Source organism: Peromyscus eremicus, chromosome 18, assembly GCF_949786415.1.
Source record: "Peromyscus eremicus chromosome 18, PerEre_H2_v1, whole genome shotgun sequence".
Taxonomy (NCBI): Eukaryota; Metazoa; Chordata; class Mammalia; order Rodentia; family Cricetidae; genus Peromyscus; species Peromyscus eremicus.
The window spans coordinates 36,492,215-36,519,306 of NC_081434.1; the positions used below are offsets into that span (position 1 = coordinate 36,492,215).

Consider the following 27,092-nt stretch of genomic DNA (forward strand, 5'->3'; position numbering starts at 1 on the left):
TACTTGCTGCCAGTCTCCAAGGAGATTGATATGGATATAGATTGAGCTAATATAGAATTTCCTTCTCAGGCAATAACAGGATGGGGAAAGGATATGACAGGCAGGAGAAGTTTGTGGTTGAGCAGGGAGAGTGTCTCTATTCTCCCAACTCAGCCACCCCACTCCTATCTTTCTAGACACGTGACCAGGCTGCAATCATGCTGCATCACTGTTTCATCTGCACCACTGAGTGACGACAACCTGGCTTGCTTGTGGAGGAGCAATAGCCCCGCCCGGGTCTCAATGTTTGTGAGACATCCTGCATCTCTGACAGCCAAGGAGCATCTCATTTGCCATTGCCCATGGTTCTGCTAGTTCCCTGACAAGGCACGTGCTGTTGTGAGCCACTCTGGGAACCACAGTAACAGACTTTAAATGACCCCAGGGCAGTTATGGCTTGTCTTTATTTACATTTTGATACTTTGTTCACCATTGATTTGGAGTATTAATTTTGAAATTTTAAAATATTCCATTAAAATACTTCCTATTTGGATGACGATGTTGTATAGCACCCCCTAAAATCTTGCTTGCTAGGCAAGTTCCTTATTCAGCTGGCCCTAGGCTGTGCTCTGACGATGGAGTCTAATTAATTTCTTTAGTATGAATATCATGAGTTTTAAAGACATAAATATCTGGTATTTGGCACCATCGATCAGTATTAAAGCAAAAAGTCAGCAAAAAGGTTTCAAATGGCCTTCTACTTTGAGTTGCAAATGTAGAAGAGAAAACAATATGGCATATTAAATAGTGATAGTAAACAAACTCTTTGAGAGATACTCTGTTAGGCAGTATGAGATGAAAGATGAGTGATATAGAGTCTTTGCCAAATGGTGTTTAAGACCTACAAGTTGTTAATTACTTTTGCTAGGATAAATGGGACATTTCACTGAGTGAAAAACAGCATATTAAATCATCAGATTTCACACCCCTTTGAAGTGCTTTCTACCACATTCAGCCTAAAGTTGAGGCTTCATTAATTAATATTAACTGACAGAAAATAGCAACACGGGAAATACTCTCAATTTGCCAAATCAATACACTCAGTTGATGCTTTTAGGTGATGGTTGTTGGGTTGTGATAAAATTTGAAATTATCTTAGGATTTTGATCCCTTTCTGGCTATTTTTTAAGCAGATTTATTAATCATAGAGTAGAAGAGAGTTTATTACTCATGTTCTCACCATTCATCTCTTCAAGTTCACTGTTGATTCCAACATCAATAGAATTCATTATTTTGTCGATCTGTGAAAAGCAAAATATGTAAGCAGGTCATTACATATGTTTTTAATCATTGCATTTAGAAATAACTACTAAATGCAACAAGTGTATATTCTTGGCAGTTCTTGCTATTGCCACAACACACTGAAATTCAGAGACCAATAGTGCAAGATTTACAGGCAAGCAAATGTCTTTTAATTTTCAAAAATATATAAATTATGAATGTACCTATTTTTACAAATAGATGGCTCACTAAGTCAGGAACTATGGAGTCTTTAGACCCAGAAAAGAAGGGCTGAGGATAGGTTCAGTGTCAAGTCTACATTCTCTGTCATCATTCTGCCTTCTCCCAGAAGGCAGAAACACTCACTGGGAAAGGCAGGTTTCACTTTGCAGACATGGCTACTGGAGTCAAGTTCTAACTAAGTGATTTGAGCAACCACAAGACAGTTGAGGGGCATTAATTAAAGAATATAGCCATCAAAACAACTTAAGTCTATAAGTTAAATGCTTTAATCTTATCTCATAAAAAGGGATTTCAATCAAGATTTCAGGAGTTAAAAATTTTAAAACTGGAAACACTAATAAAAACTATCATTATATAGGTTTGGAATTTAGATACTAAACTCTAAACTCTAGGCATTGAAAATCTCCCCCTCCTCATATTAGCTACCTGAATAAAATAAAATGGAAAGTGTCAAAAGTACAATGAACATTAATTACTTAAGTGTTCCAATTTGTTCATTGTGAAAAAGATGTGGAGATAGCAAGTGATTTTTTTTTTTCTCAAACAGTTCAATTCAGAAAGTCAGTATCAGAGACAGGTCTATTTCTGGTTCTCAGAATACCTTAGTGATCTCATGTACTTCAAAGCTAAATCCACTTGACATAGTCTTTCCACAAACAAAAAATGTGACCTGTTAGGATGAAATATCAATTGAGACTTGGTCCATTCTTTAAAGAAATTCAAGAAAAATCAAGAAGCATTACTATTTTATAATGCGATTGATTCCCTTAGGGAAAAAGAGATTGCACAGTTTTACAAGGACCCTTTATTTTCTGAATAATTCTTTCAGATTAAAGACTTTGTCTTAAGTAGAGTTTAAAGTAGCGAGACTTGACCCTGAGATGCGTTTCCTCTTTAATGTGCCCCTCATAGCTACAAATGGGAAATATTAAATGATGTGTATTTGTTACACGATTCTCAAAGGAGAGCCAGAACTTCCAGCTTTCCCATTAAGGCAAGAATCATAAGGATCTGTTCTGAAAATATGAGATACTTCAAAGAAGGAAGGCATGCTAACAAAAAGTTTAGCGAGTAGCAAAATGACACGAAGGAAAATAAGACTTTTCCAAAATAAGATTTTTCTCAAACTGTCAGCCACAGTGCCTGGTGGGACATGATGGGAGCATTCTCCTGTACCTCACAGCTACTTATTACTTCTGCTTGATACCAATTTCTATGGAAACAAAGTGTCCCCCACACGTGTGGAAATGTGCTCACTTTTCCACTTGCTGTGAAATTACTGTGTATTATCCACAGAACCTTTCCTTTCCTGTTGGAGCCGATGCATTTATTACCCACCCCCACCCCCAGCTCAGCTTCTGAAAGACTTCAAAAACTGAAAATCTTTCCTCCAAACCTCATTCGATTCCAAGCCTGTATGAAGAGCAACAAGAAAAGTTGGGCTTACTTCTTCCCATTCAGACGTGAAGGAAGGTGTCCTCTCAGAATTGTCCTTAGAACTGCGTTCAGTCGTAGATGACTCACTCCAATTAACTCTCGCTTTGTCCTTTGAAGGGTAGGCAATCAGATCGGAATCAGACTTAGAGACATTTTTGGATAAGTGCATGTCGATCAGGGCTTTAGGCAATGACCTTATTCTCCCCAGAGTACACGCTCTCTCCACAAAGCCCCCTGTATTCACACCCCACTGGTCACCAGTGCGGGATCCGCTTCTAGACGTTCTTGTTCCAACAATGGTATGGTTCTCGAGCTGGTGGCTTCTTTTGTGGAAAATTGTCCTACTGACCACTTTGGGTTTAACTTTCTTTACCAAAGGCTCTGAGTTACTTTCTATGGGAGTCTGTTTGAAAGGCAAAGGACTATTTGCCAAACTGGCTTCGTCTTGTCCATCTTCACATTGATTTCTTTTCCCATACAGATGAAAGGGATTTTCAGGGGACTCACACGCTGGAGAAGATCCATGGAGAAGGCCTGCAAACTGCCCAGCATCATATTCTTTTGGGGGATCATTGTCTTCCTGTTGAGAGAGGTCATCTGCAAGAAGCAGAAAGGTTGTCAGGGTGCTTGCCTACAAACGAATCTGAAAGCCACGAGATGGTGGCCATGGGTTTATGAACTTTCATATACCCAGACATTTGATTTACTTATACACTGTAACACCTTTGCTTTAGGAAATGCCCATGACCTTCCACTGCCCCATAGGAAATGCATACACACATGTGTGCAGGAGGAAGCTTATACATTTGAACTAAATGTCTCTGATACACCTTAGGGTTTATTTCAAAGATATGACCTGAGTGACACCACTGACTATATATCCTTCCTTCTTGACCCTAGGGTATATAGGGTATATGTTAGATATTAAATGAACAAAACTGGGTTTCTTGAAGTGGGATAACCATATCCCGAGTCTCACAGTTAGTGGTTATTGTGTCGTAGGCCGTCAGGATAACCCTCCTCACATCTCTCGTCAAATAAATTCAAAAGCAAAATCCTGGGGGATATATTTAACAGAAATTTAAGATTAATAATCCTGAAAGTATTACTTTAAGTAGTAGGTGAAGATGTTATTCAGATTTCATGAGCTAAACAAAGGGGAATTTTTCAGGCTCAACACAGGTGAGTGGTACATCTATAACATCACTCAGAAGCATGACCCTTCCACAAAACTGATGTTGAGATGTTACACGGCGTTCTTTCTTTCTCCTCTGAAATTGCACACCGTCTGGTTCCTTTAGATCTTTGCAAGTGCAATGCATAAAAGAAATCAAAGAATGGTGATTTTTTTTTATTGCCTTAGAAATGTTTCTAAGATAAAACATAAAAAAAATCTCTGTGATTTAAAATACATTATCTTTTTTTACGCCTTGATTTGTCATAGAAAGAGAGACTGAGTAAAAACTCGTCCACAGGACTTACCAAAAGAAGACAGTTTACTTTGTTTTACAGAAGTAATATTAATTCATAGAGGTCGCTAAGTACTTGCCAAGATGGAAATTTTGTCATGGGATAGGCCTAGAGCCTAGTCTTGAGAAGTTGGAAACAGCCAATGAGGGGCAGACTGACAACACACTAAAGCTGATTGGCTGAGTGACACTTTAAAAATTTAATGATTATTACAAGACTCAATTTCCAAAGAGTTTATGAATTAACAAGTAACATTTAATGAGTCTGGGCTACGTCTAGGCACTGAATTGAGAGTTACATTCACAGCATCTCATTTGACCCTGTGATCTAGTTACTAACAATAAACATGATTTTCTGAGAGAAAAATCTTTGGACAAAATAACAAATTTTTCTACTTTTAAAAATTGGAAACCACATGAATCTCAGCTGACATTTGTTCAGGAGCGGGTACAGACGAATCTATTCTTGGTACTGCATGGGCCCTAGGCCTCCATGCTTCTCTCTCCCCTGCAGCAGGTAAAAGAACGTTCCTTTTGGTTCTGCTTATCTCCAAACCTCATGCTGGTTCAGGCTAAAATTTCCTGAGGAGATCATATTTTCCTACCTAGACCTATCACGCCAGCACCTTAGAATGGAAGAAAGTAAAGTGCCAGTAACTATCAACTATCTGAACAAGAAGCAATCTATATCCGTCTACTGCTAGGCGGTAGCCATATTGGTTTTAACACAAAAACTCCATCTCTCTGCAAACAGTTACCATGTTCTATGTCAACTGTATTTGGCATTCTTCTCGCAACAGAGATCATTCTTGGGGCAGAGGACATAGTTGGTTCAAGACAACCATCAGTTCTTTAAGGACTAGTGTTTATTGCTTCTTATGTCTACTTGTTAAGAAGTCAAACCAATACACAGCTTAGCTTGTTGAAGTTTCTGTGCTTTGCATGTAGTCAAGCTATGACTCAACCCAAAGTCTAATGGACTCCAGCATCTGCTGGCTGGAATACTCATTACTACACTGAGACAAAAGAATAATTTAGTGTTGGCTTACTAAGAAAATCATGGGGGCTCCTACTGGAGAGGGTCATGGTTTGCTTTCTCATGACTATTTTTAGAATGTGAAAAAAAAAATGAAGTGCTTTTTCTCAGAGACAAGCTAATATTAGGAGGAAATAATACCTGGCAACCTCTTCCAATTTATTTTCTCTTCCTTCTTCCTGGGTGACTTGGACTCTCCACCGCACTTTACAGCTTGGTATGAGATGACAGTAACGGTGGGGAATGGTAAAAAGGAAGAACCGTGGAACAAGGAAGTTTAAAATTGCATTTTGAATGATGCTGTAAAGGCTAAAGTGATTTAGTCTGGAAGGAAAATTGAAGAGTGTGGAAAGACCTATTATCAGAAAAAGGTCTATAAATCTTAGTCAAAAGGGCTTGTGACCATGTTAGTTATCTGGAATAATGAGAATTTTAGGGACACTATATTTAAAGTTTAAAGGATTCAGTGAGTGATAGTTTAAGGTTATCATCACCTCTGTGTTTTGACTAAAATGACTATAATTACAATCTCGAGTGATTCGTATAGACCAATCTCTCTGGGCACAAGCAGCCACTTCTTTAAATGAAAGGGAATTTAGTTCTTAGCTTGTAAGCTTAGTCTTTGAATAACAGTCCTTAGCGTCATGACAGTTGAAAACATGTTGGCCCAAAGTGGTAGAATAGTTCTTGCTTATTTCAGGGGTCAAATTTTAAAGGTTACTCAAATCAAAGAAAATGAGAAATTGATTTGAAACCTGAAATGACTGATTCATCCACCCTTCCCTATAGCCACACCCCTTCCTATAGCCACACCCCTTCCTATAGCCACACCCCTCCCTGCTCCTAGTCCTGGACACAGACTGCCACTGGGGCCAAGTGCCTTGCATTAGTCAATGAGACAGCAGCAAACACAATGTGGGGACATAGACGGTCTAAAGTGCTTCTGCATTTAATCAGATGCTCTTGGAATCTCACCATGTAAGGCAGGCTGATCTGCTAGATGATAAGGGGACACATCTAGTTGTTTTAAAATGTAGTATTTTTTTAAAGGAATTCTGGAGTCAATACAGGAAATGATTGCCACTGAAAAATAGACTGTTATACTCAAAGATCCAAGGAGAGGGACATATATCACTCTGTGGGGCCACAGGAAGGTACATGAGTCCAGATAAAAGGCAGAGGGACTAGGGAGATTGTGAGCAAGTGTCTTTTTCTGGATTCTATGGGAAGGGACAAGCAAAGCTGAAGTAAATCGATTTAGATTGGCTAGTCTGAATCAATTCAGCAGAGCAGAAGGGCAGTCTCCGGTAGCTGGTGCCTGAGCCCAGGGAATTAGAGCAACCTCAGACCTGTATGACAAATGATCATGGGATAACAGTGCATGCCATCAGGATGAGCTGAGGTGGCCCAAAGTGGAAGAAAACACCCAGATTCAGGAGCTGTATGAAGGCTTGTTATTTAAAGCCACCAGGTTTGAGGTGACTTGATGTGTTGTAACACACAACTGACTCACATTAAATCCCAACTTTTCAAAAATCTATACATTCTTTAAAAACATTCCATAGTGCTTTCATTTCCATATCATGACATCAATAGTATACACCTAAATGTGTTGTGATCACTGAGTGAAATAACAGACCTGTCTTAGCTCATTGGGTGGCTCTAACGAAACACTATGAACGTAACGGCTCACAAGTAACAGAGTTGTTCATTACAGTTCTAGAAGCCGACAAGCCAAATGAAGATACCAGAAGATTGTCTGACGAGAGCCCCTACTTTCTAGCTCATAGATAGCACCATCTAACTGTGTCCTTACCTTATAAGGGCATTTAAGGGAGCCTTCTATAGGGGCACTAATCCCATTCATAAGGACTCTGATCTCATGACTCATCAGCCTTCCAAGTCCTCCACTTTTTTCTATCCTCCACCTTGAGGATGAGGATGCTGACTTATATATTCAGGAGGATACAAATATTCAGATCCCAGCAAGAAACAAAGACAATTTTCATTGTATATACAAGAGAAAAATATGTTTATATTATTACAATAAACACATTTTAATCTAGGGGGTTCCATGTCTTATAAGGAAATGCAATATTAATTGATGGCATTGTACATCAAATCAAGATTTTTTTTTGACATGGTAACTCTGTAAGATTCATTACTTTATTTTTATTTAGACATCTTTATAAAGATGTCTTAGAGAGATTTTTGCATTGTGTTACTATTTCTTTAGATGAAACTTAGGCAAAGCATATCGATTAAACTGTTTTCATAACTTGTCTTACTCAATTTCATACTTCTCTTTTGAGAAAGGAGGTTTTTTCGTGCCAAGGTAGAGAAGTAAATATGTGTGAATTCCAGGATGGTAATCATTAGCATTTCAAAGACAGGTCGAAGTCTGTACCTAGTGGTAAGTAGTGCAATCTCTTTTCTACCTTTGCTCCTGATTTTTATCACCTGCATAAAAATCTGAATAACAGTCAATTAAAAATTTCATGTTAGGATAAAAACCAATTATAGAAAAAAGTGACTACTATTACAGATCAAACTTTTGGCTGTTAGTTGACTTCATTCCCCTTCAGAAAAATATCTAATTTCAGAGACTCTAGTGCTAATATTGATATTCATAGGAGTGATTGATTTATTTCACAAATACATACAGAACATGTTCAGTGTATTTGGTGGCGAAATTTCTACAGGACCAAAGGCAATATCACTCCTTCTGGGCTATTATATTTCAGAAAAGGGCACAGCTACAGGCGAATAAGGAACAGTCTTGTTCTGGATTAAATTATGGAGCTAAAATAACAAGGAAACAAGATAGGAACGAATAGGTGTGCTATGAGGTGAAAAGGGACTGTCTTTCTGAGGAGCTGACATTGTGCAGACACAGGAATCATTGAAGAATTGAACGTTCAGAGTTTGGGGGATGGTGATTGCAAGTAGAGGGGAGAAGAAATGAAAAGCTTGGAAAAGTCATCAAGGAAAATCAAAAGGCTACTATGGATGCAACGGATTGGCAGGGAATGTGTGGCATGGGCGGGAAGCAATAAGAAATGAGATGAGGGTTGATATTATCTCACATACTCCTGATATCCTGTTTTCCATTCACTCTTTTATCTGAGTTTGGGTTTTCTTTAGTGATTCTGTTTCTACTTTCATGTCTTGGAAGTTTTTCATTATTTCATTCAACAATTTGTGTTTTCATAGTTTTCACTAGAGCATTTATTCATATTCTTTAAGGTCTTTGAACACAATTGCTCTTATGAAGCCCTTGTCCTGTGCTTCAGCTAAATTGCATTTTTCAGGGCCTGTTGCAGTAGGATAATGGACTTCTGGAGGAGGCATATTGTCTTGGCTGTTCATATTTTTGTCTTTGTGCTGGGATCTAGGTACCTGGAGTTACGATGTTTGAGGTGTTCCTTAGTGTCGAGAGCTAGATTTGTCTTTCTTGGGTGGATGCTCAGTTTCTTGGTTACTGTTGCCCACTCTGGATTTGAGACAAATGTAGTGGCTTTAGTAAGGTCCCTGGTAGAGAGTGTTTCTGTGGCTCAGTGAGTAACAGAAAGGAATGGAGATGGGCTAAAAGGAAAGGCTGAGAGATGCTCAGAAAGGTCTGCATCAAGAAGCAGAATTCCCAGGGAGTCAGATGGGAGAAGGGGCACCCACAGGCAGGCTGCTGCAGAACTAAGATAATCCTGGAGAGACAGGAAGGATACTAAAAATTGTCTACCTGCACTGTAGTCCAGTGTGGCTGCTGGGGGTCCCTGGTAGAAAGTATTTCTGCAGGTCAGTGGGTGACACAAAAGAATGGAGATGAATTAAAAGTGAAGGCTGAGAAGGGCAGTGGGAAATATTTCCGGGGGGGGGGGCTGGGTCTTCAGCAAGAGGAGGAGTCCCCAGGAAATGGAGGTGGGATGGGTGGGGCTCCTGTAGGCACACTGTAGCAGGACTAAGAGTAAGTCTGGAGACTGGAAAGAAAGAGCTGGAAGACCCTGGGGCTAACTTACACTTTTTAAAGACTCCCTGGCATTTTTCATGGCAAGAATATGACAATACATAGCTATTTTATTTTATTTTATTTTTGTAAATAAAGGCTATTATCTAAAGGTTCGTTATAAAACCCACGTCTAATTAGCTTTAACTTTCAGCTTGACACAGCCTAGAGTCACCTGATAAATGAGTCTCGATTGAGGGATTTCTCAGATCAGATTGGCCTATGGGCATGTCTGTGGGGGATTGTCTGGATTGATAATTAGTGTGAGATAGCCCAGTTCACTGTGGGTGTTACCATTCCCAGGGGAGATGGTCCTACAGAAGAAGGGTAGTAAGCATGAGCCCAAGAATGAACAAATGATTTGGGTTTCTTCATATGTGATGTTTCATGTTCCTGTTTGATTTCCTGACTTGATTTTCTCCTGTGATGGTCTGTAATTTGTAAAATTGAAACAAATCTATTCCTCCTCTAAATTACTTTTTATCTATGGTATTTATAACAACAGAATGAAACTAGAACATATGGGATAATGTGATTGTCAATCTTGATTGCCAATGTCACCATGTTTAGAATCACCAAGGAAAGAAACCTCTGGGCATGTCTGTGAGGACCCACCTTGGATGTGGGTGGCACTGTTGCATGCGCTGGGGTCTTAGATTGAATAAGATAGAGAGAGAAAGTAGACCACCGGCATCCATCGCTCTCTGCTTCCTGACTGTGGATGGGATGTGACCATCCATCCCACACTCTTGACTTTTACGCCACACCGGACTGCGTGTCCTCAAACTGGGAGCCGGGATAAATGTTTCCTTCATTAACTTCTCAGGCATTTGCTCACAACAACAAGATAAGCAAGTGACACAGAACACCGATCCTGAGAAGTGGGGCTGCTGCTGCAATAAACCTTAGGCCTTTGGAACTGTTTGTGGGAGGAGTGGAGGAGTCTGGAACCACAGGCAGGAATGCTATGTGCAGAGCTTAATGGAGCCCTCTGGATGGAGTGTGGATGATGATCAGAAATACAGAGTGAAATGCAAACCGCAGAGGCACAGTTAAGGAGGGGAACGAGGTTCTCTTGTAAACTGGCTGGAGGCCGTTCATACCAGATTTTGGCAAAGAAGTTGGCTGTTCTCCACCTGTGCCGTGAAAACTTAAGTAAAGCTACATTAAAAAGTAATGGACTGGTTTGTTTCTTTTTCCTTTTTATTGGATATGCGTCTGTATGTGTGCATGGTGCATATACGTGTGGTGTATGCGTACATGTGTGTGCAGGTGTGCATGCCTCGTCCACCTGTGGAGCCAGAGAGGGATGTCAGCTATCCTGCTTTCATGTGTCCACTTACTGCTATGGGACCGAGTCTCTCCCTGAGGCTAGACTTAGGCCAGCAGCCAGCAAGCCCAGCAATTCTCTTGACTCCACCATCCACAGCACTGGTGCAATAAGCATGCACATGACCTTGCTTAACTCTTTATGTGGATGCTGGGATCTGAACTCACATCCTCAGGCTTGCACAGCAATCACGCTTACCCATTGAGACATCTCCTTGGTCTCTGAAATGATTTCTTTAGCAGAAGAAATTTCAAGGCAGCATAGCCTTCAGGCTATGGCATGAATACTGCTACTTGTGGTTACCCAGATATAAGGCGAGACAGAGCAGAAAGATGGGAAAGATGCAGCTTAGCAAGGAGAAGAATGCGCATGGGCTTGAAGAGAAAAGGAATAAAGACAGTAAAAGACAAAATGAGATCAATTATAAACTTATCCTTGATGTGTTTAAAAAGAGCTAGGTATCAGGAAATCTTAAGGCACTAAAATGGATGGGCATAGACAAATGATTTCACAACAGCTGGGCTTCTGTAGGGATGGAGAAAAGAGAACATTTAATAGCACCTCCAAGCCATGGCATCTGGAAGCTGCCACCAGCCAGCGCAAAGGAAGAGAGCTCTATACCAAGGAGGAGGCTGAGTAACAGAATCTCAGATCCATCAGGAGAAGCCAAAAAATATGTCACCAACAGGAAGTAGATGAAGCCTTTGGGAATCTCAGGGATATGCAATATATATTCGCTCTAAAGAAAAGTTTTCCGAAGTAGAGTCCATGAGCTGAAGAGGTGGCTCAGTGGTTAGGGTCGTTTACTGCTGTTGCAGAGAACTGGGACGCAGTTTCCAGCACCCACATCAGGCAACTTACAAAACACCTGTAACTCCTGTTCCAGGGGTTCCAACACCCTCTTCTGGTTTCTATAGATATCCACATATATACAGTGCACGCAGAGACATACAGGCACACACACACATACACAGAAAATAAAAATAAGGAAAAATATTTTAAAAAGTGGAATCCCAATTAAAGGTAAAAATCCAAACTGAAGGAGACGTCTGAGAGAAACACATTTCATGTGAACGGGACCACAAAGGTGTCAGAAAGGGCAGATGACCAGCAGAAGGAGACCTTGAATGGAATGTAATAGAGAAGTACCTTATTTGAAGGTGAAAGGAGTGTTCTGGAAGGCAAGGTGTGAGGAGCTGTAGAGGCAGCATCAGGGAGCATCCTCAACTAAGCAGAGAAGTAACTACGTTTCTTAATTCTTCACGGTGATGATGAAGGAACTGTGGTGTGGGTAAAGCGACTGTAGCTCACTCATGATCCTTCATGGGCGTCTCTCCCCATTAGTCTAGGCTAACCTTTCCCATTAATCATGGAACACAAAAGGGAATTAAGACAACCCCAGTTAAAGAAACTGCAAGAAAAATAGAGGGAACTGAATGTCAACAGCTCAACAAGTCAAAAGACTCATAGCCTCAAAGAACTTGAAGCTATAACCTAAAATTTCAAAATCAAGAGAAAAAATTCAGACAGTAATCAAAGCAGTGGGAGCATTACATGGATTGTAAGTACAGGAACTCAGGTGTGAGACATCTGGCCATTCTCTTTACTCCCTCATTCCATGAGGAAATCAATCCTAACGTCATTAGATGGGGAACAGGGAGATGGCATCCACACCTAAGTGGGGAGGGGCACTGCAGAGCCTAAACACAGCCACGGCGGTGTCCATTTTTAGAGAGAACCCAGGACAGCACATGAGAGAGACCCAAGCTGAAGAGTCAGGGACCAGGAAGCTGAGAACGAACTCATCCACAGTGGAGGTAGACTGGTGGGAATCTGTAACAGAGCAAAACAAGGAAGTTATCCCAGGAGAAGACAGCCCACGTAGAAGCAGACTTGTTGGTCTAACATGTGGTGTTGAACCAAGGAGAGTGAAGAGAGTGATCATGGGATGTCAACATCCCAGCAGGGAAGGGAAGGTTTTCACAGGTGGAAGTTTCAGCAGAGGTAGGCACGGCTTGCCCAGAGGAACAAACTGGCATGGAGTGCCAGATTTTCTCAGAACAAGAAAAGTTCCAGTCAGGGACAAGGTAGTGGATGTGGAAGACTGGTTACTTTCAGGATCATTGAGCAAATAAGTAACAGCATTAAGAGTAACGGAGGCCACATTGCTCTTTGTTCAAGGGGGCCTTTCCAGACACAGAGAATAACCTAGAAGTGTGTGATGTACTGAAATGAGAAATAACCGTTTTCAAGACACCAAGAAAGACAGGCAGACAGTTGTAAGTATGTGTTTGTGCATTATGTGTTTAGAGAGATTACCTAACTGTACCCATTGGGAGGACCTGAGAAATGGATAGGTCAATAAGTAAAGGCATATTTTCTACCAACATAGGGACCAGCTGAAAACAGACTGAAAGTAAAGGCAGGACAGGAACAACTGCCAGATGAGTCTGGAACTCCCTGTGCCACCAGGAAAGCAGCTGGTCGATCAACGATGAGGCATGTGACCAGGACAGAGACGCCACTGGAATGGCTTCCCATTGGCTAATTTGAAGATAAGTTTAGAAAACCATTAAATAAGTATAGTAATGGAATTTAGTCCATTTAATACAACGGAAAAACACAAGCTCATGAAAACACATAAATAAGTTTTTGAAAGTTTGGGTAGGAATGGGGAATACTTTCAAATTGCCTCCTTACAGAATATGTTCTTATTGTAAAGAGAGTTTGATGATAGGAAATCTAGAAGGTGGCACCACTTTAATCAAATGACCAACGGTGTTATCAATAATAGAACACAGCAAAACTACATTCTTATCTGCTAGCATGCAATGCAAGAAATGCAGAATCACTTCTGTGTTTTCCTGACAAAGGTGAAGAACCTGTCTAGTCAAACAGAAAAATCAGATAAGCCCAATTTGTAGGTCATTCTACAATGTCATCCACCTGTAACCTTTAAAAGTGTGAAAACCACAGAAGTCAAGCAAAGAGAAGAACAGTTCCCAGTTAAGGGACACACCAGAAGACATTACTGTCAAACACAACATTGGACCCCAAACTGGTCTTTCATCACAAAGCCAGTATTAATGGGGATGCTAGCAACACTTGAGTGAGGCCCAAGGGACTAACGGTAGCAATGGATTAATGTGAATTTCTTTATTTGTTGCTGTTGTGCTTAAGAATGTACTTGGCGCCGGGCGGTGGTGGCGCACGCCTTTAATCCCAGCACTCGGGAGGCAGAGCCAGGCGGATCTCTGTGAGTTCGAGGCCAGCCTGGTCTCCAAAGCGAGTTCCAGGAAAGGCGCAAAGCTACACAAAGAAACCCTGTCTCGAAAAACCAAAAAAAAAAAAAAAAAAAAAAAAAAAAGAGAATGTACTTGGCTATAGGAAATGTTCTCTGACGTTCCCAAAGTGCAGGGCAGGCATGTGTCGAGTTTTTCAGATTGTTTTCATTAAGCAGAAACATTTTTAGAGGCCCATGAAATGGCTCAGTAGGTAAAGACACTTGCTGCCATGCCTGCTGACATGAGCTCTATCCCTGACACCCACAGAGAAGAGAGAGACACTGATTTTTACTCCTGCAGGCTGTCCACACATACCTACCCCATAGGTAGGCATGAATAAATGAAAGTAATTTTAAATAAAAAAGTACCCCCTTTAAACCCTCTGTCTCTCATGAGTGTACAGACAGTTGTTCCAAGCTGCATGACCTGGGATGGAACTATGCCAGGTGTCTTTACATCTTAGCTATAGGAGCTGGCACAGTCATCGCTACTTAAATGAAGTCACATGTTTAAATGTAAAACGAAGTAAGGATGTCCATGTCACCCCATCACTGTACTGCAGTGAACCCTGGGAAAGACAGAGTGAAGAACTGGGAAAGACATCCTATCTAAGCCCCAGAACAGTTCTAGATTTTTTATTTAAAATTAATGTTTGATCTAGGTTTAGATGCTTTTCACTTAAGTCAAATATCTTGATGTTTAAGGTTCTTCTTTCAAGGTTGCTATGAATTTTAGTTATGATTAGATGGTAAGTTTGTATCAAATGTCCACACTTATTGATCATGTAAGTTTTATCCTTTAAATTGTTAATGAATGAAGTTTATACATTCTTAAAATGTTAAAACACTAAAGACATAGGATACCGATGGGAAAAATTCAATGTGCAAATAATGATTTTTCTTGATATTCTTCCATATTTGGGTTAACAGGTTCTTTGGTATTTTTGCGTCCATGAATAAAATAGGCTTTCTGTCACCTTTTTTACACTAACTCTTCAGTTTTGCTACAATGACTTTAGCTTTATCAAGTCAGTTGAGGAAACTCTCCAGTTCTCTGTAGAGTATCTTAAAACTTAATCATGTCTCTTATATTTACTTTACCTTTAAAATCATCTGGACTCTGTTTTTTTTTCTTCGTGGAGAGATTTTAAATTATCCACTCAATTTTAGAATTGTAGGACTATTTGATGTTTGTGTACATTTTGATGCCTTTGTTGTAACTAGAATTTGACTATTGCCTGCAGTATTAAATTCACTGGTGTGAACTTGTTCATTCCTTCTCTTTCCTTGTGAATCCTTGGCTAATACTATGTAGTTACATCCCTTCTCATTCCTAACATGGCCTATTTGTACCTTTTATTTTTGAACTTTGTTTCTTAGAAACAGGGTCTCAAGTACCCTAGGCTGGCCTTGAACCCATTATGTACCTAACTGAAGACTGCCTTAATCTTTTGCTCTCCCTGTCTCCACTATCCTAGTGCTGGAATTATAGATGTGAGCATCCTGGCTAGTTTTACATCAATTTGACGTAAGAGTCATCTGAAAGGAGGGAACTTCAATTGAGAAAATGATTCCAGAAGATCTGTCCATAAGGCATTCTCTTAATTAGTGATTCATGGGGGAGGGTCCAGCCCATTGTGGGTGGTGCTATCCCTGGGCTTATAACATAGACAAAATCAATTTTTATGATTTTATGTTTCATAAGATATGTTTTATCTTCAGGCCAAGTGGGATGGATCATGCCTGTAATTCCAGCAGATAGAGGGAAGAGGATCAGGAGTTCAAGGTCATCCTTGGCTACAAAGCAAGTCTGAGATCAGCTTGGGTTATGTAAGACTATTTCAGGCAAACAAAACCACACCATGTACTCTTGGTTGTTGGATACAAAGCTATAAGCATTTTTATCAGATTCAGTTTATTGACTGATCTGTTCAAGTCTTTTCTTGACTACAGGATGTTGGAATCTCCTACTTTAGAACACTGAGGAAATTTTTCTGATAGTTCTACCAAATATGTATAAATACATATGTACTATATGATTATACTGCATAGTCATATAATTTTAAATGCATACATGCTTAGAGTTTTCATTATTTTCCTGATAATTCAAACCTCATATAATTTTATAATGACCCCAAACTGAGAGCAGGAAATGTCTTAGTGTCCTGAGCAGACCGTATATTTGTGTGTGAACCACAGAAAGTTCTCTGAGTACCTAGACTGATCCAGTACTTTGAAATAAAATATGTGCATTGTAAAATGCATGGTCATAAAAATTTTATTCAAGAGCATTTTCAGTGGAACCCACAAGTTTTTACTATAACTTTGAATGACCTGCACTCTACTAAAATGTAGGCTTATTAATAAATTGACTTGTCATACATGTTTGCACCTTGTAATATATGAGGTAATTCATATCAATAAATTATTTGAGTATACTGTTGAAGAAGAACATTACTTCAACTACAGATGTGAACCAAGTAAATTCTTTTAAAATATAGTTCCCCCAAAATACAGTTTTATGGAAAGCAAAAAATGAATTTGAGGAGTTTTGCTAATTTTTAAAGAGTTCTAACTACACTATGATATTTAGTTAAAAAAAGATTGTCATGCAAAACGGTCATTTGAGTATCTTTTTTTATATAAATCTTCGATAATTTTGTTTTGATTAAAGAAAATTAGAATCCAAGTCATTATAACACTCCTGGTCTATATCTCCCAACAAGTTTCTAAGAGATATTGGGTTTTATCATAAATTAGAAAAAGTGTTACCTGTGGTCTTTAATTATGGTGTAACCTTGTATGAACACTACTGTAGTTTATTCTTCTGTTCTCCTATTTGCAGAGCTCATGTGGTCTAATTAGCATGTTGAGTTTGATCCAAACGCAGAAAGTATCTCCCCAGCTGCCTGACATCCCAAGACAGAGGGGCTATCAATGAGTCATTGAGGCAACTACTTAGTATTTACATTCTCTTCATTCCTCAAAGTAGAAACTGAACTAACGTTTCCAAAAGTATGTGACAATATTTTAAAACAACTCCTAGTCCTTGCAAAGGAGTTTGTTTCCAGGATGACAGAGGCTAAGATTTCATAGGAGGTGTAGACACAGAAGGCGTAATGTTTACCATGTGCCTTTATGTTCAAGGTGATCCTAGTTCATTTAATCCTCACATAAGCTTCTGAAGTAGCAGATATGATGTGGGTACTGATAAGGAATCACATGGTTAGTCAACAGAGGACCTGCTACGGGATATACATCTGATTTCCCATTACAGTTTCAAGTTTTTGTGTCTGCAGCTTACCCAGAACTTCCTATGGCTTCAGCATCATATGCTGTCTACAGAGCTACTACTATCTGAACATCACTGGAGTTTGAAAATCATCCCATGAGCTCCTCTCCAGGTATCAGCAATGACCTTTGGATATTTATTCTGACTGTACAATCAGCCTAAAGAGAGGAGGCAGCAGAACATACTAACGGCACCAGGTAAGGCGGTGATAGCATTCTCCCCTGCAAACAATTTAAGATCAATAGTTGCTTTTCTGAAAGCACATGCAGGCGAGCTCTATTGTTTCTTGGTCTAGCAGTCCTACACTCTGCCAAAATCAGTATTTAATGCAGAGGCTGGAGGATGCTGGATTCTTGGCAGCTCCTGGACCAGAATAGACCATGTTTGGCTCTGATTTCAAACATTTATAATCTTTTCTCTTGCTCCCTTTGCTCGATATAGGAGAGAGGCTATCAGCCAATTTCCCCACCGTTTATAGCAAATCCCAAAGCTCCTTCATTTCCAGCCGCTCAGCTGCCTGGGCAGACTGTATTACTAAATTATTGTATCTTCTTGGTACAGTGCCTGATCTATCTTGGCATGCACTTTGCATTGAAAGAGGCCCCTGTTGCAGCAGAGGAAGCTAGCTGCTCTCACTCTTCCCAGGCGCCATTCCTCTGGTACCCTCAACCACTAACCTCTTTGTTCGTCCTGTATAAGCCAAGCTCATAGGGGCAGTCTCTCATCTATGGCTGTTCCCCCTAGGGGGTTAGAAATTTCAAAGGATGCTCTGTGCTAGGAGTGTTTCCCACAGCTAGAGAGAGCCAGATGGGTAAGTGGCCTACAGTGGAGAACTGCATTTGGAACCAAGAGATCTTGTTTTCCCCTCACCAAAATGTATTTCTTTGTAATGCTGCAGTCACACTAACCATGCATCTTCACAGACAGAAGATGATACATTAAGAGGAAAGAGGAAGCGGTCCTTTAACTCAAGTCTATTGTTTTCAAAAGTATTGGCTCTTTGGTTTAACGTATTTTAAAAACTTTCTACTTTTATCCTATGCCAACTGGTTATGAATGCAGAGAGAGAGAGAGAGAGAGAGAGAGAGAGAGAGAGAGAGAGAGAGAGAGAGAGAGAGAGAGAACTACTATTACTCTGGAGAAAAGAAACAAACAAAGTATTATCTTTAAATAGAAAGAAAGTAATTTTGCAACATCAAAGGATGAAAATTATTTTTAATTACTCTGAAATAAATAATAATTCTACTTCATGTTTCAAAGGATATACCTTGGATTTGAACGTGAGCCACTTAAATATCCTCAACTGAAGCTCTGGGGATGTAATACATGCAAATGTATCCTGTGAGCTTGCTATTCCTGTAAGCAATGAGCAGCCTAGATTTTCTCACAAACATCCCTAGAGATGTCTCATTTCAAAAGAGCACAAGAGTCATCTAAAGTCAGATTCTATTGACAAGACACACCCCAGAAAATATACCAAAAATGTTAAAGATAAATTCTATCTAGCAAGCTACACTTTAAATCAACACTGCTGTTGCTATGGTAAGAAAACTGAATGTAAAATAAAAGTCTTCTATAAAGGTTCGGCCCTGTAGTCATGGCAACAATGAATGATACTTAACTCCACTAATGTATCCATTTGATCCGGAAAGAACTAGATGTGCTTTAAATCTATGTAAGATGGCTTAGAAAAATCGATTTTTTTTATTGCCATCTTTCATGTGCCCCTCAGCCAATTAAAGAAGATGTCACAAAAATAGCAGCCAGGGTAAGAGAAACCCAGAATGTATGGGTTTGCTTAGGTTCCTCATAATGGAGGGAGCTGTGGAGCTTCATTTTCTTCAAGACGCTAGTAAATGGAATACTCATTTGGCAAAAATCCTGCATAACAGTTTTCAGGTTGGGGGCATCATGTAATTTTCCATAGATTGGGGAAAAAAATGAAATGCAATCAAATGGCAATTTCCACCACTTTAATACAGAAAAGGAAATATTAACTTAAAGTAAGAAAATGTGGAAATGAACATTCCAGCTCTGCCAGGAGCTAATTCTGATTTCTCTCTCCTACTTCTCAAACAGTCTTTTGATCTATGTCCCTCCACTGACACACCCCTCCTTGGACTGGCAAAAGGCCCACATTGCTGAAATGGACGTTCTAAATCTTCCTCCCACTCAGCCCACCAGCTGCACATCTAATACAGCCCATCACCCAGGATGAGATACTTTCCTTAAGCCCCAAATAGCCACACTCTTCTGGGTTCCTCACACCCCACGGGCTGTTTGTTTACGTGTTGTTTTGCTTATTCTTCTTCTTGTCTCTAAAAGTCTGTAGAAAGAGTCCTTAGGCTTGGCATACTAAGACATGTTTGCTCCTCTGTTGAGTCCTCTTCTTCTAGTCTTGGGCTTACCCATCACCCAATTAATGACAATGGCCAAATTCCTCTTTGAGCCTGATTTCTAACTAAACTCTACATTTCTACCTCCAGGCTCCTCATCACTTTCATGCTAACTTTTCCCTCTCACCCCATCACCAACCTTGCCTGGGTCTCGGTGGTTGTGCCTCTGAAATATGCCTACGATCTGCTTAATTCTCCCACATTACTTTTCCACTGCATGGTTTCCAAAGCCTCCTTACTGGTCTCTCAGCATCTACTCTTACATCTCTTTAGGTACTCCACACAGAAGAAGTCCATTAAAGCAGATAGAGGGTAAGAAAGAGTCGTTGCCATGTTAAACGGGGTAACTCGCAAAGGCTGCATCTAGAAAATCATGAAGTGATACCTCACTGAGATGAAGTTCCACTAGTCATGAAGATGCTGGATTCTGTCATGTGGCTTCCCAGGACTAGAAATTCCCAAGTAAAGGCAACCACAGGTATGAAGGTCTGAATGCCTAATGCATTGGAGGAGTACGTGGGCACCAGAAAGCAAAAGCTAGTGCTAGGGACTTATGTTAGTGATGCACAGCAGTGTGACCACAGGGCTGGCATCACATCTGACCATTTTTCATTACCATTATTAGTAAAAAATAGAGAAAAGAAGAAAATGATTTACCCAATTCTAACACCTAGCAATAATTACTATAATTAATAACACATTCATAGGCTTTTTCCTATTGTGTTTTCTATGCACATGTAATTTCAATTAAACTGGGATCACTCTCATTTTTATTATTATTACTATTATGTATGTGTATGGGAGGTTCATATGCAACAGTACATGTATGAAAGTCAGAGGTCAACTTTGTGGAGCTCTCACTTTCCATCTTTACTTGGGTTCTGGGGATCAAATGAAGGCTGACAAGCTAGTACAGCAAGCACCTTTGGTTGCCTTGCTGGTGGTCCCTTTTGTAGTTTTCAAATAAACTTTAAATAGCACCTAAAATGCAAACATGTTTATTTTGATGACTTTAGAGTATCAGTTATAGAAATAGTCAAGTAATTTGTGGAGTACACATGGCCTCTTAAAATGATTTGGAGAATATGTTTGTGTGTTTATTTAATCATCTTCAAGCCTATTTCTCTATTTCTAAGAATAGCATTTAATTTTTCCCTTTAAAGTTAATAGCTAATGTTTATTGAGTGATTGGAAGTACTTTTATATGCATCAGTGGATTTCATTCCTACACAAATTTGGGGAACCCATGGTATTCCCACTCACAAATGAGGAACTTAACTACCTACTTATCAGCTACATGGCAGTAAGTGGCAGGCAGCATCTGAACAGGACATTTAAGCTCCTGCCTGCCATATCTCTTGCATTCCTAAAATAATAAAATGAGCACACTTGTTATTTCTATTCCCAAACTCCCCATCCATGTCCATACCCCCTTTACCAATTAAGACTAATCTCTGTGGTGATATTTTGAACAAATAAAATTTGCCTGAAGATCAGAGGACAGAACATGTCACTAGATTAAACATAGAAGTCAGGCAGTGGTGGCATACACCTTTAATCCCAGCACTAAAAAGGTTGAGACAGGAAGAGATATGGCTGGGCAGAGAAAGGAATATAAGGTGGAAGGAGACAGGAACTTGTTCTCTTTCAGGCTGAGGAGTTGGTGAGGTAAGAGGTGGTGGCTATGGCTTGCTATGCTTCTCTGATCTTGCAGCTTTCACCCTGATATCTGGCTCTGGGTTTTTATTATAACACCATTTAGGATTGGTGCAACATCTGGCACCCAATGTGGGGCACGAATTCATGAAAAAGCAACTTGCCTGAGGCTTTGCAGCCACCGGCACAGGCTGGAGTCACATGCAGCTGGAGTCTCCACCCCACCTGGGCTGGAATCTCTACCCTGCCTGTTAGGTTTTTTGTTGCAGCCTCTCTGAAACAGACTTTTGGGCTCCAAAAGCCACAGGAGTTAGCGGCTTTCACGTGTTCCCCTGTGCAGACAGCTGGCTCTTTTGCTTCTTTCCTCTCCTGATGGATTGTGGTTTTCACTGGACCCCCTCCTCGGGCTGCTGCCTCACTTCAACATCATCAGAATTGTCATTGTCAGCAGATTTGATGAGTCAATTGGGATTTCTTACGGGGGGGGGGGGAGGATTAATTTAAAAAAAAAGTCAGAGAGAAAGTTTTTTTTCCCCATATTAAAAAATGAGAAACATTTTTACAATGAAGAGAGTTAGGTCTCTGTACGATTACATGATAAATGGTTTAAAAATGGAACAATAAAATGAGAGCATAATTAACTTAGATGGGATTGACATAATGTCAATTATAAACATTATCAGTTTGATCATTCTTGTTTTATTCCTAAAAAATTTGATTAATATGAATACCAAGTTGGTTGATATGAATGCCAAGATATAAGACTTAAAAAATTCATTAAAATAGATCATAGAGATATTCAGACCCAGACAGAGGAATTAAAAAAAATCTCAACATTGCATTATAAGGTTACAGAGAAACAGCCTAAGGCTTTCAAACAGCCAAACTTAATTTATCCAATAACCTTACAGGAACTACCAAATGATACATATTCCCCAGACTACATGAACTCCTATGCAAATGTTAGATTTGAGGAGATTCAAGGAAGCAATAGTCTCATATGGCATGCATTCACCTTTTGTGAAGCAGATGTTAAACTCATGGTCAATTTGTAATAGAATTATCCCTCAAGACTGGAGAGATTTGGTTACAGTGGTCTTGGAGGCTGGTCCCCAATTACAATGCAGAAACTGGCAGAAGGATGAGGCTAAGACCATTGAACAATAGGACTAGAGGTATTGAAATTTCTCAAGATCAACTTCTTAGAGAGGGCAATTATGCTGATATACAAAGACAATCTTTATATGATGACCACACCCTGGCTTTATGCCACAAAGCAGCCTTGAATGCTTAGGACAGAATAGAAGAAATTTTAAAAAATTGAGTCATTTACTAAAGTTATACAGGGCCCAAAAGAAACCTTCACCAATTTCTTACAAAGATTGATTTCAACAGTATATAAAATGATACCAAATTCAGAAGCTAGAAAAATAATAATTGAATCTTTGGCTTTTGAAAATACTAATGAACAATGCAAAAGGGAAATTAGGCTGTTAAAGGCAAGATCAAAGCACCCTTGGAGGAATGGATCTGAGATACAATTAATATTAAATCTCATCATGATGATGATGTTTGGATAGGAGAGATGATTTCCAGAGGTTTGAAGAAAAATCATAATGTCAAGTGTTTCAATTGTGGTAAACAAGGTCATCTAAGAAGGGACTATAAACAATTTCTAGAAACAATGTTTTTTCAAGAAATAATCCCAACAGAACTCCCTCCCTCCTGATTATGCAAAAGATATGGCAAAGGCAGACATTGGACTGATGAATATAGATCAACAAGGGACAGACAAGGTAATCTCTTGCCTTTGCCATTGGGAAATGCCCTGGGGGACCTCTCACAGGCCCCCATGTCAAATTCTGTTCAATCCTTTCCTGTCATTATGGAAAAAACTCCTTCCCAGAGCAATTACAAAACCTAATGCCTATTATAAGAAATCATACTGCTCTGGATGATATAACAGCTTTAAGTAATAAAACAAAAATTTAAATAAAAATAATAAATCAAAATTAATAAAGATTAGATTTGGAAATTCCTAAAAGTTAGGGTTGGGGAAGGGTTTTGTTTTTGTCTTTTCAGGAAAATAGAAACAATGAACTGAAAGAATTTAGAGACCTTTGGGCAAATAAGCATCCAAAGATGAAAGGAAAACTACCCAAAAAAAATTAGCAAGAAAAATTATAATCTATCCTAATATGATCTCTGAAGTCTCCAAAAAGATGATGGGATCCCACAACAATAATTCTACATGGACTATGATAATGCCACCATGCTGACATACACTACCCAAAGATCGGCTTTGGACTCCAAATTGCCCAGGACAATTTTGATATGGCTAAGATGATCCAGCCTCACAGACTACTCTAGCCAGGACTTGAGACAAGCCCTGCACTTTCTGATTATGCAGAGATTGGATAACAAATGATACAGTTACCTCTCCTAGGACTTGACAATTCACCCCCAATTTCTCTTTTCAGAATCCCCTAAAGATACTGTCATCCCCAGACAGCAGGAAGCAATTTTTTAGAATATGATGCCCACATTCCCAAGAAGTGGGGTGGATGTTTTTTGATCATTCAATGGGGTTATGGATAATTGTCATTATTTAAGATGGTTGGTTACAAGTTGTTATTGTTAATGGTCAGGAAAAAGGCTAAACAAAGGAGATTAGATTCAGGGTTCTTGTTTTGAAAAAAAAAAGGTAGATACAGATATGATAGGACAATAGGTAAATTACTGAATCTACTCTGAAAAAAAGAAAATATAGATATTATAAGATAAAAAATTGACTCTATTTTTAAAAAGCAACTACTAGTTTTAAATATTGTACATTAGATTGGGCTTATGTATATTGATACAAATTTGAGATTAATTTTATTAAAATATACTATATATATTTCTACTCTTGTTCAAGATATTATACATATACAGCTCATTTAACAATGTAATGCAAATTGCTAGACCTTGAAAGTTATTATTACAAACTATTTAAGATAATAAAGAAATGCAAGATGTTAGTCACCTATTACAATCAAACTTGTAGTCAGGTTAGGTATGTTTTCAAGGTTAAACAGAGATATATTTTAGATAGACATGTCATCTTGAAATACTTCAGAGATCTACAGAATATGGTATAAAATGTTTTATTAACAGAGTTTCTTTTTTTTTTAAATGACAGTCTGCTCCTGGCAACACAACCTACTTCAGAGAAGATGATAGGCACTGAAGAAACTCCTTATGGAGTCTACTTTCTTTATGGCAAAAGATAGCCACTGGGCAAGAAAATGCCCCTGCCTTGACAGCTGACAATATGCTGTCCAAATGGACAAGCAGAATACAAAAAGGACTGCTGAACCTTGCTAAAACAAGGGAGGACAGCCTATCAGAATGCTGCTTCACAGAAAAGTCTGTCAGATATGCTAGGCCTATAGGCCAAAGATGAATGCTCCAACATTGCAGAAGAATCTTGAATGACTGTCCAGGCAGCCAGCCATTTCTGTCATCTCTCACATTTTTTGGAAGTCGCTTGCTTGCACTTCCTGTTTACTCGGGTAATATTATTTCCTTCTTGGGTCTCTGATGGAGTTGAAGACTAGATAATTATAGTTATAGTTTCCCTTATTAACAAACACAGAAAAGAAACTCACTAAAAAGATGTAAATTGTGTAAGTTTAAGAGATATCAAAAGATAGTTTTTGGTTGGTAATACAAATTAGTATAGAAAATGAACTAGGTACAACATTTTGGACTCACCAAAAATAGGATAAATAATGGAATACTTTCTCTGGCCATATAATTCTTCTATCTCAAGTCCTTATTCATTTCATTAAATACCCTAGAGACATTTCTCCATCTTCTTCTGGATCCTTGGAGTTGAAAAGTGTTTAATATCAAGAAAATTGTATTATTTAGGCAAGTACCCAATTTTGTTATATTAGTTTCTATTTACATAGTTGTAGGATGTTTTTTATCTTATCCTTGAGATTATAAAGATTTAAATTTCCTAGGAAAAGCCTATTCTTGTCTGATATTTTGTCTGTATCCAATAAGTCTGTCATTTATTATTCAAGAAATTTTTTTAAATCATAATGGAGAAAAGGTTTCTAGTTTCTATTTTGCTTTTTTTTTCCTGTTAGTTAGATTCTTCCTTCTGAAGTACCCATCCTGGGCATTCTGAGCTAATGTATATTCCTCTGTGTTTGTCTTGTCATATGAAAATTTTCATCTTTCCCTATCTGTCCTTTTGTGTACTGAATGTTTGGAGTTGTCTTCTACTTCACAAATTTGGGTTTCTGAAAATCCAACATATATTTTCCTGTGCTGTACTTTTGAATTTGATATGAACATTGTTCAACTATATGAATCCTCTATTGTCTCATATTTTAACTCTTCAGAACTGTTTATTCTAATTTAATATGGCCCACATCTTCTGAAGACTGTTGATGTCCATTTGGCATTTATATTTTTGGAAACATGCTTTTGTTAAGAATGATTTTGTTTGATAGAATGGTAGTGTTTTTTGTTCCCCAGAACATGCTTTCTTTTTGTGAGGTGTCATTTCAAGCACCAGGCCCTTTTCCATTTGTCTATGATTGTCTACTTTGAGAACTGATGTGAGTTCTCTCAGACACCAAGGGAGTGCTTCTCATCTTCAGGATGCACAAGGAAGGAGAGGAGAAAAACCAAATCTCAGGTGAACTTCCAGTGTTCTGACACGCATGTAATTCTTGGGACATCTAGTCCTGAAGTACAAATACATGTCCTGAAAGAGGATTTTCTGTAATGATGAAATATTCTGTACCTGTGCTGTTCAGTGTGGTACCCATAGACGATGTAGATCTTGTATATTTAAAATGGAACTGTTGCAACACATCTTGCATAATTTTCTTATTCATTTAAATCCTATTCTAAACAGTTGCACATAGCAGTATTACCACGTAGTGCATGTCTGGAGAAATTCTCTCACAGGGTGGTGGTCCCTAGCACAGCAGCATTAGCATCTCCTGGATACTTGCCACAAACGAGAATTCTTGGGTCTTGCTCTAGCATCTGTGAAAGTGGGCCCGCCAATCTACATTTGCACAGATTCCCACATGATTCTGATGCATGCTGACAGCTCGAATTGCCGGCCGACCTATGGCGAGTTAGGAGAGGACAGAACAGTCATAGGTGTTTTCTTTCTCTAGATTCTCTTGTTTCTTCCCTACACTTGAATGAGCAGCCAGGAGTGAACTGGGGCAATGTCCTCATTCTTGTCACAGTTGTCCTCATTAAGAACCGACTGTGACAATGTCTCCCTTAAGTGTAAGCCAGGAGTGAACACATTTCGCGATCCTCTCTTGCTGACCTCTGGCAGCCTGCATGCTTCCCAGGGGGACCTCTAGGATCCATTGACATCTCACCCTGTTGTTTCTTCACTTCCCTCTCCCAGTCTTCCAGGTCTCCAGGCACGACCATCGTACTTCCATCGGTTGCTTCCCACACATCTTACCTATCTTCAATCCCAGTCATTTTGTCTTTTATCTTGCAGAAACCTTTGAATGTTACTCATTATTAATTCTCATGCTGACACAGTTTCTTTTTTTTTTCTTCCTTATTTTACATGCGCTGGTCACTTGTAAGGGGATTCAGAAGGAGCTGAAATAGACCAGTGCATTCAAACTCCTGCTCCCCCAAGAAATTCTATG

General features: G+C 39.2%; 1 protein-coding gene across 1 annotated transcript; it reads right to left on the reverse strand.

The window, feature by feature from the left end:
• Nucleotides 1–1,181: 1,181 nt before the first annotated feature.
• LOC131895382 (ankyrin repeat and sterile alpha motif domain-containing protein 1B-like) lies at nt 1,182–26,862 on the reverse strand. Its single transcript, XM_059245809.1, has 3 exons — nt 26,808–26,862; nt 2,951–3,537; nt 1,182–1,280 (listed from the first exon to the last, which is right to left on the reverse strand). The coding sequence occupies exons 1-3, from the start codon at nt 26,860–26,862 to the stop codon at nt 1,182–1,184; spliced, it is 741 nt and encodes a 246-aa protein (XP_059101792.1).
• Nucleotides 26,863–27,092: the final 230 nt, after the last annotated feature.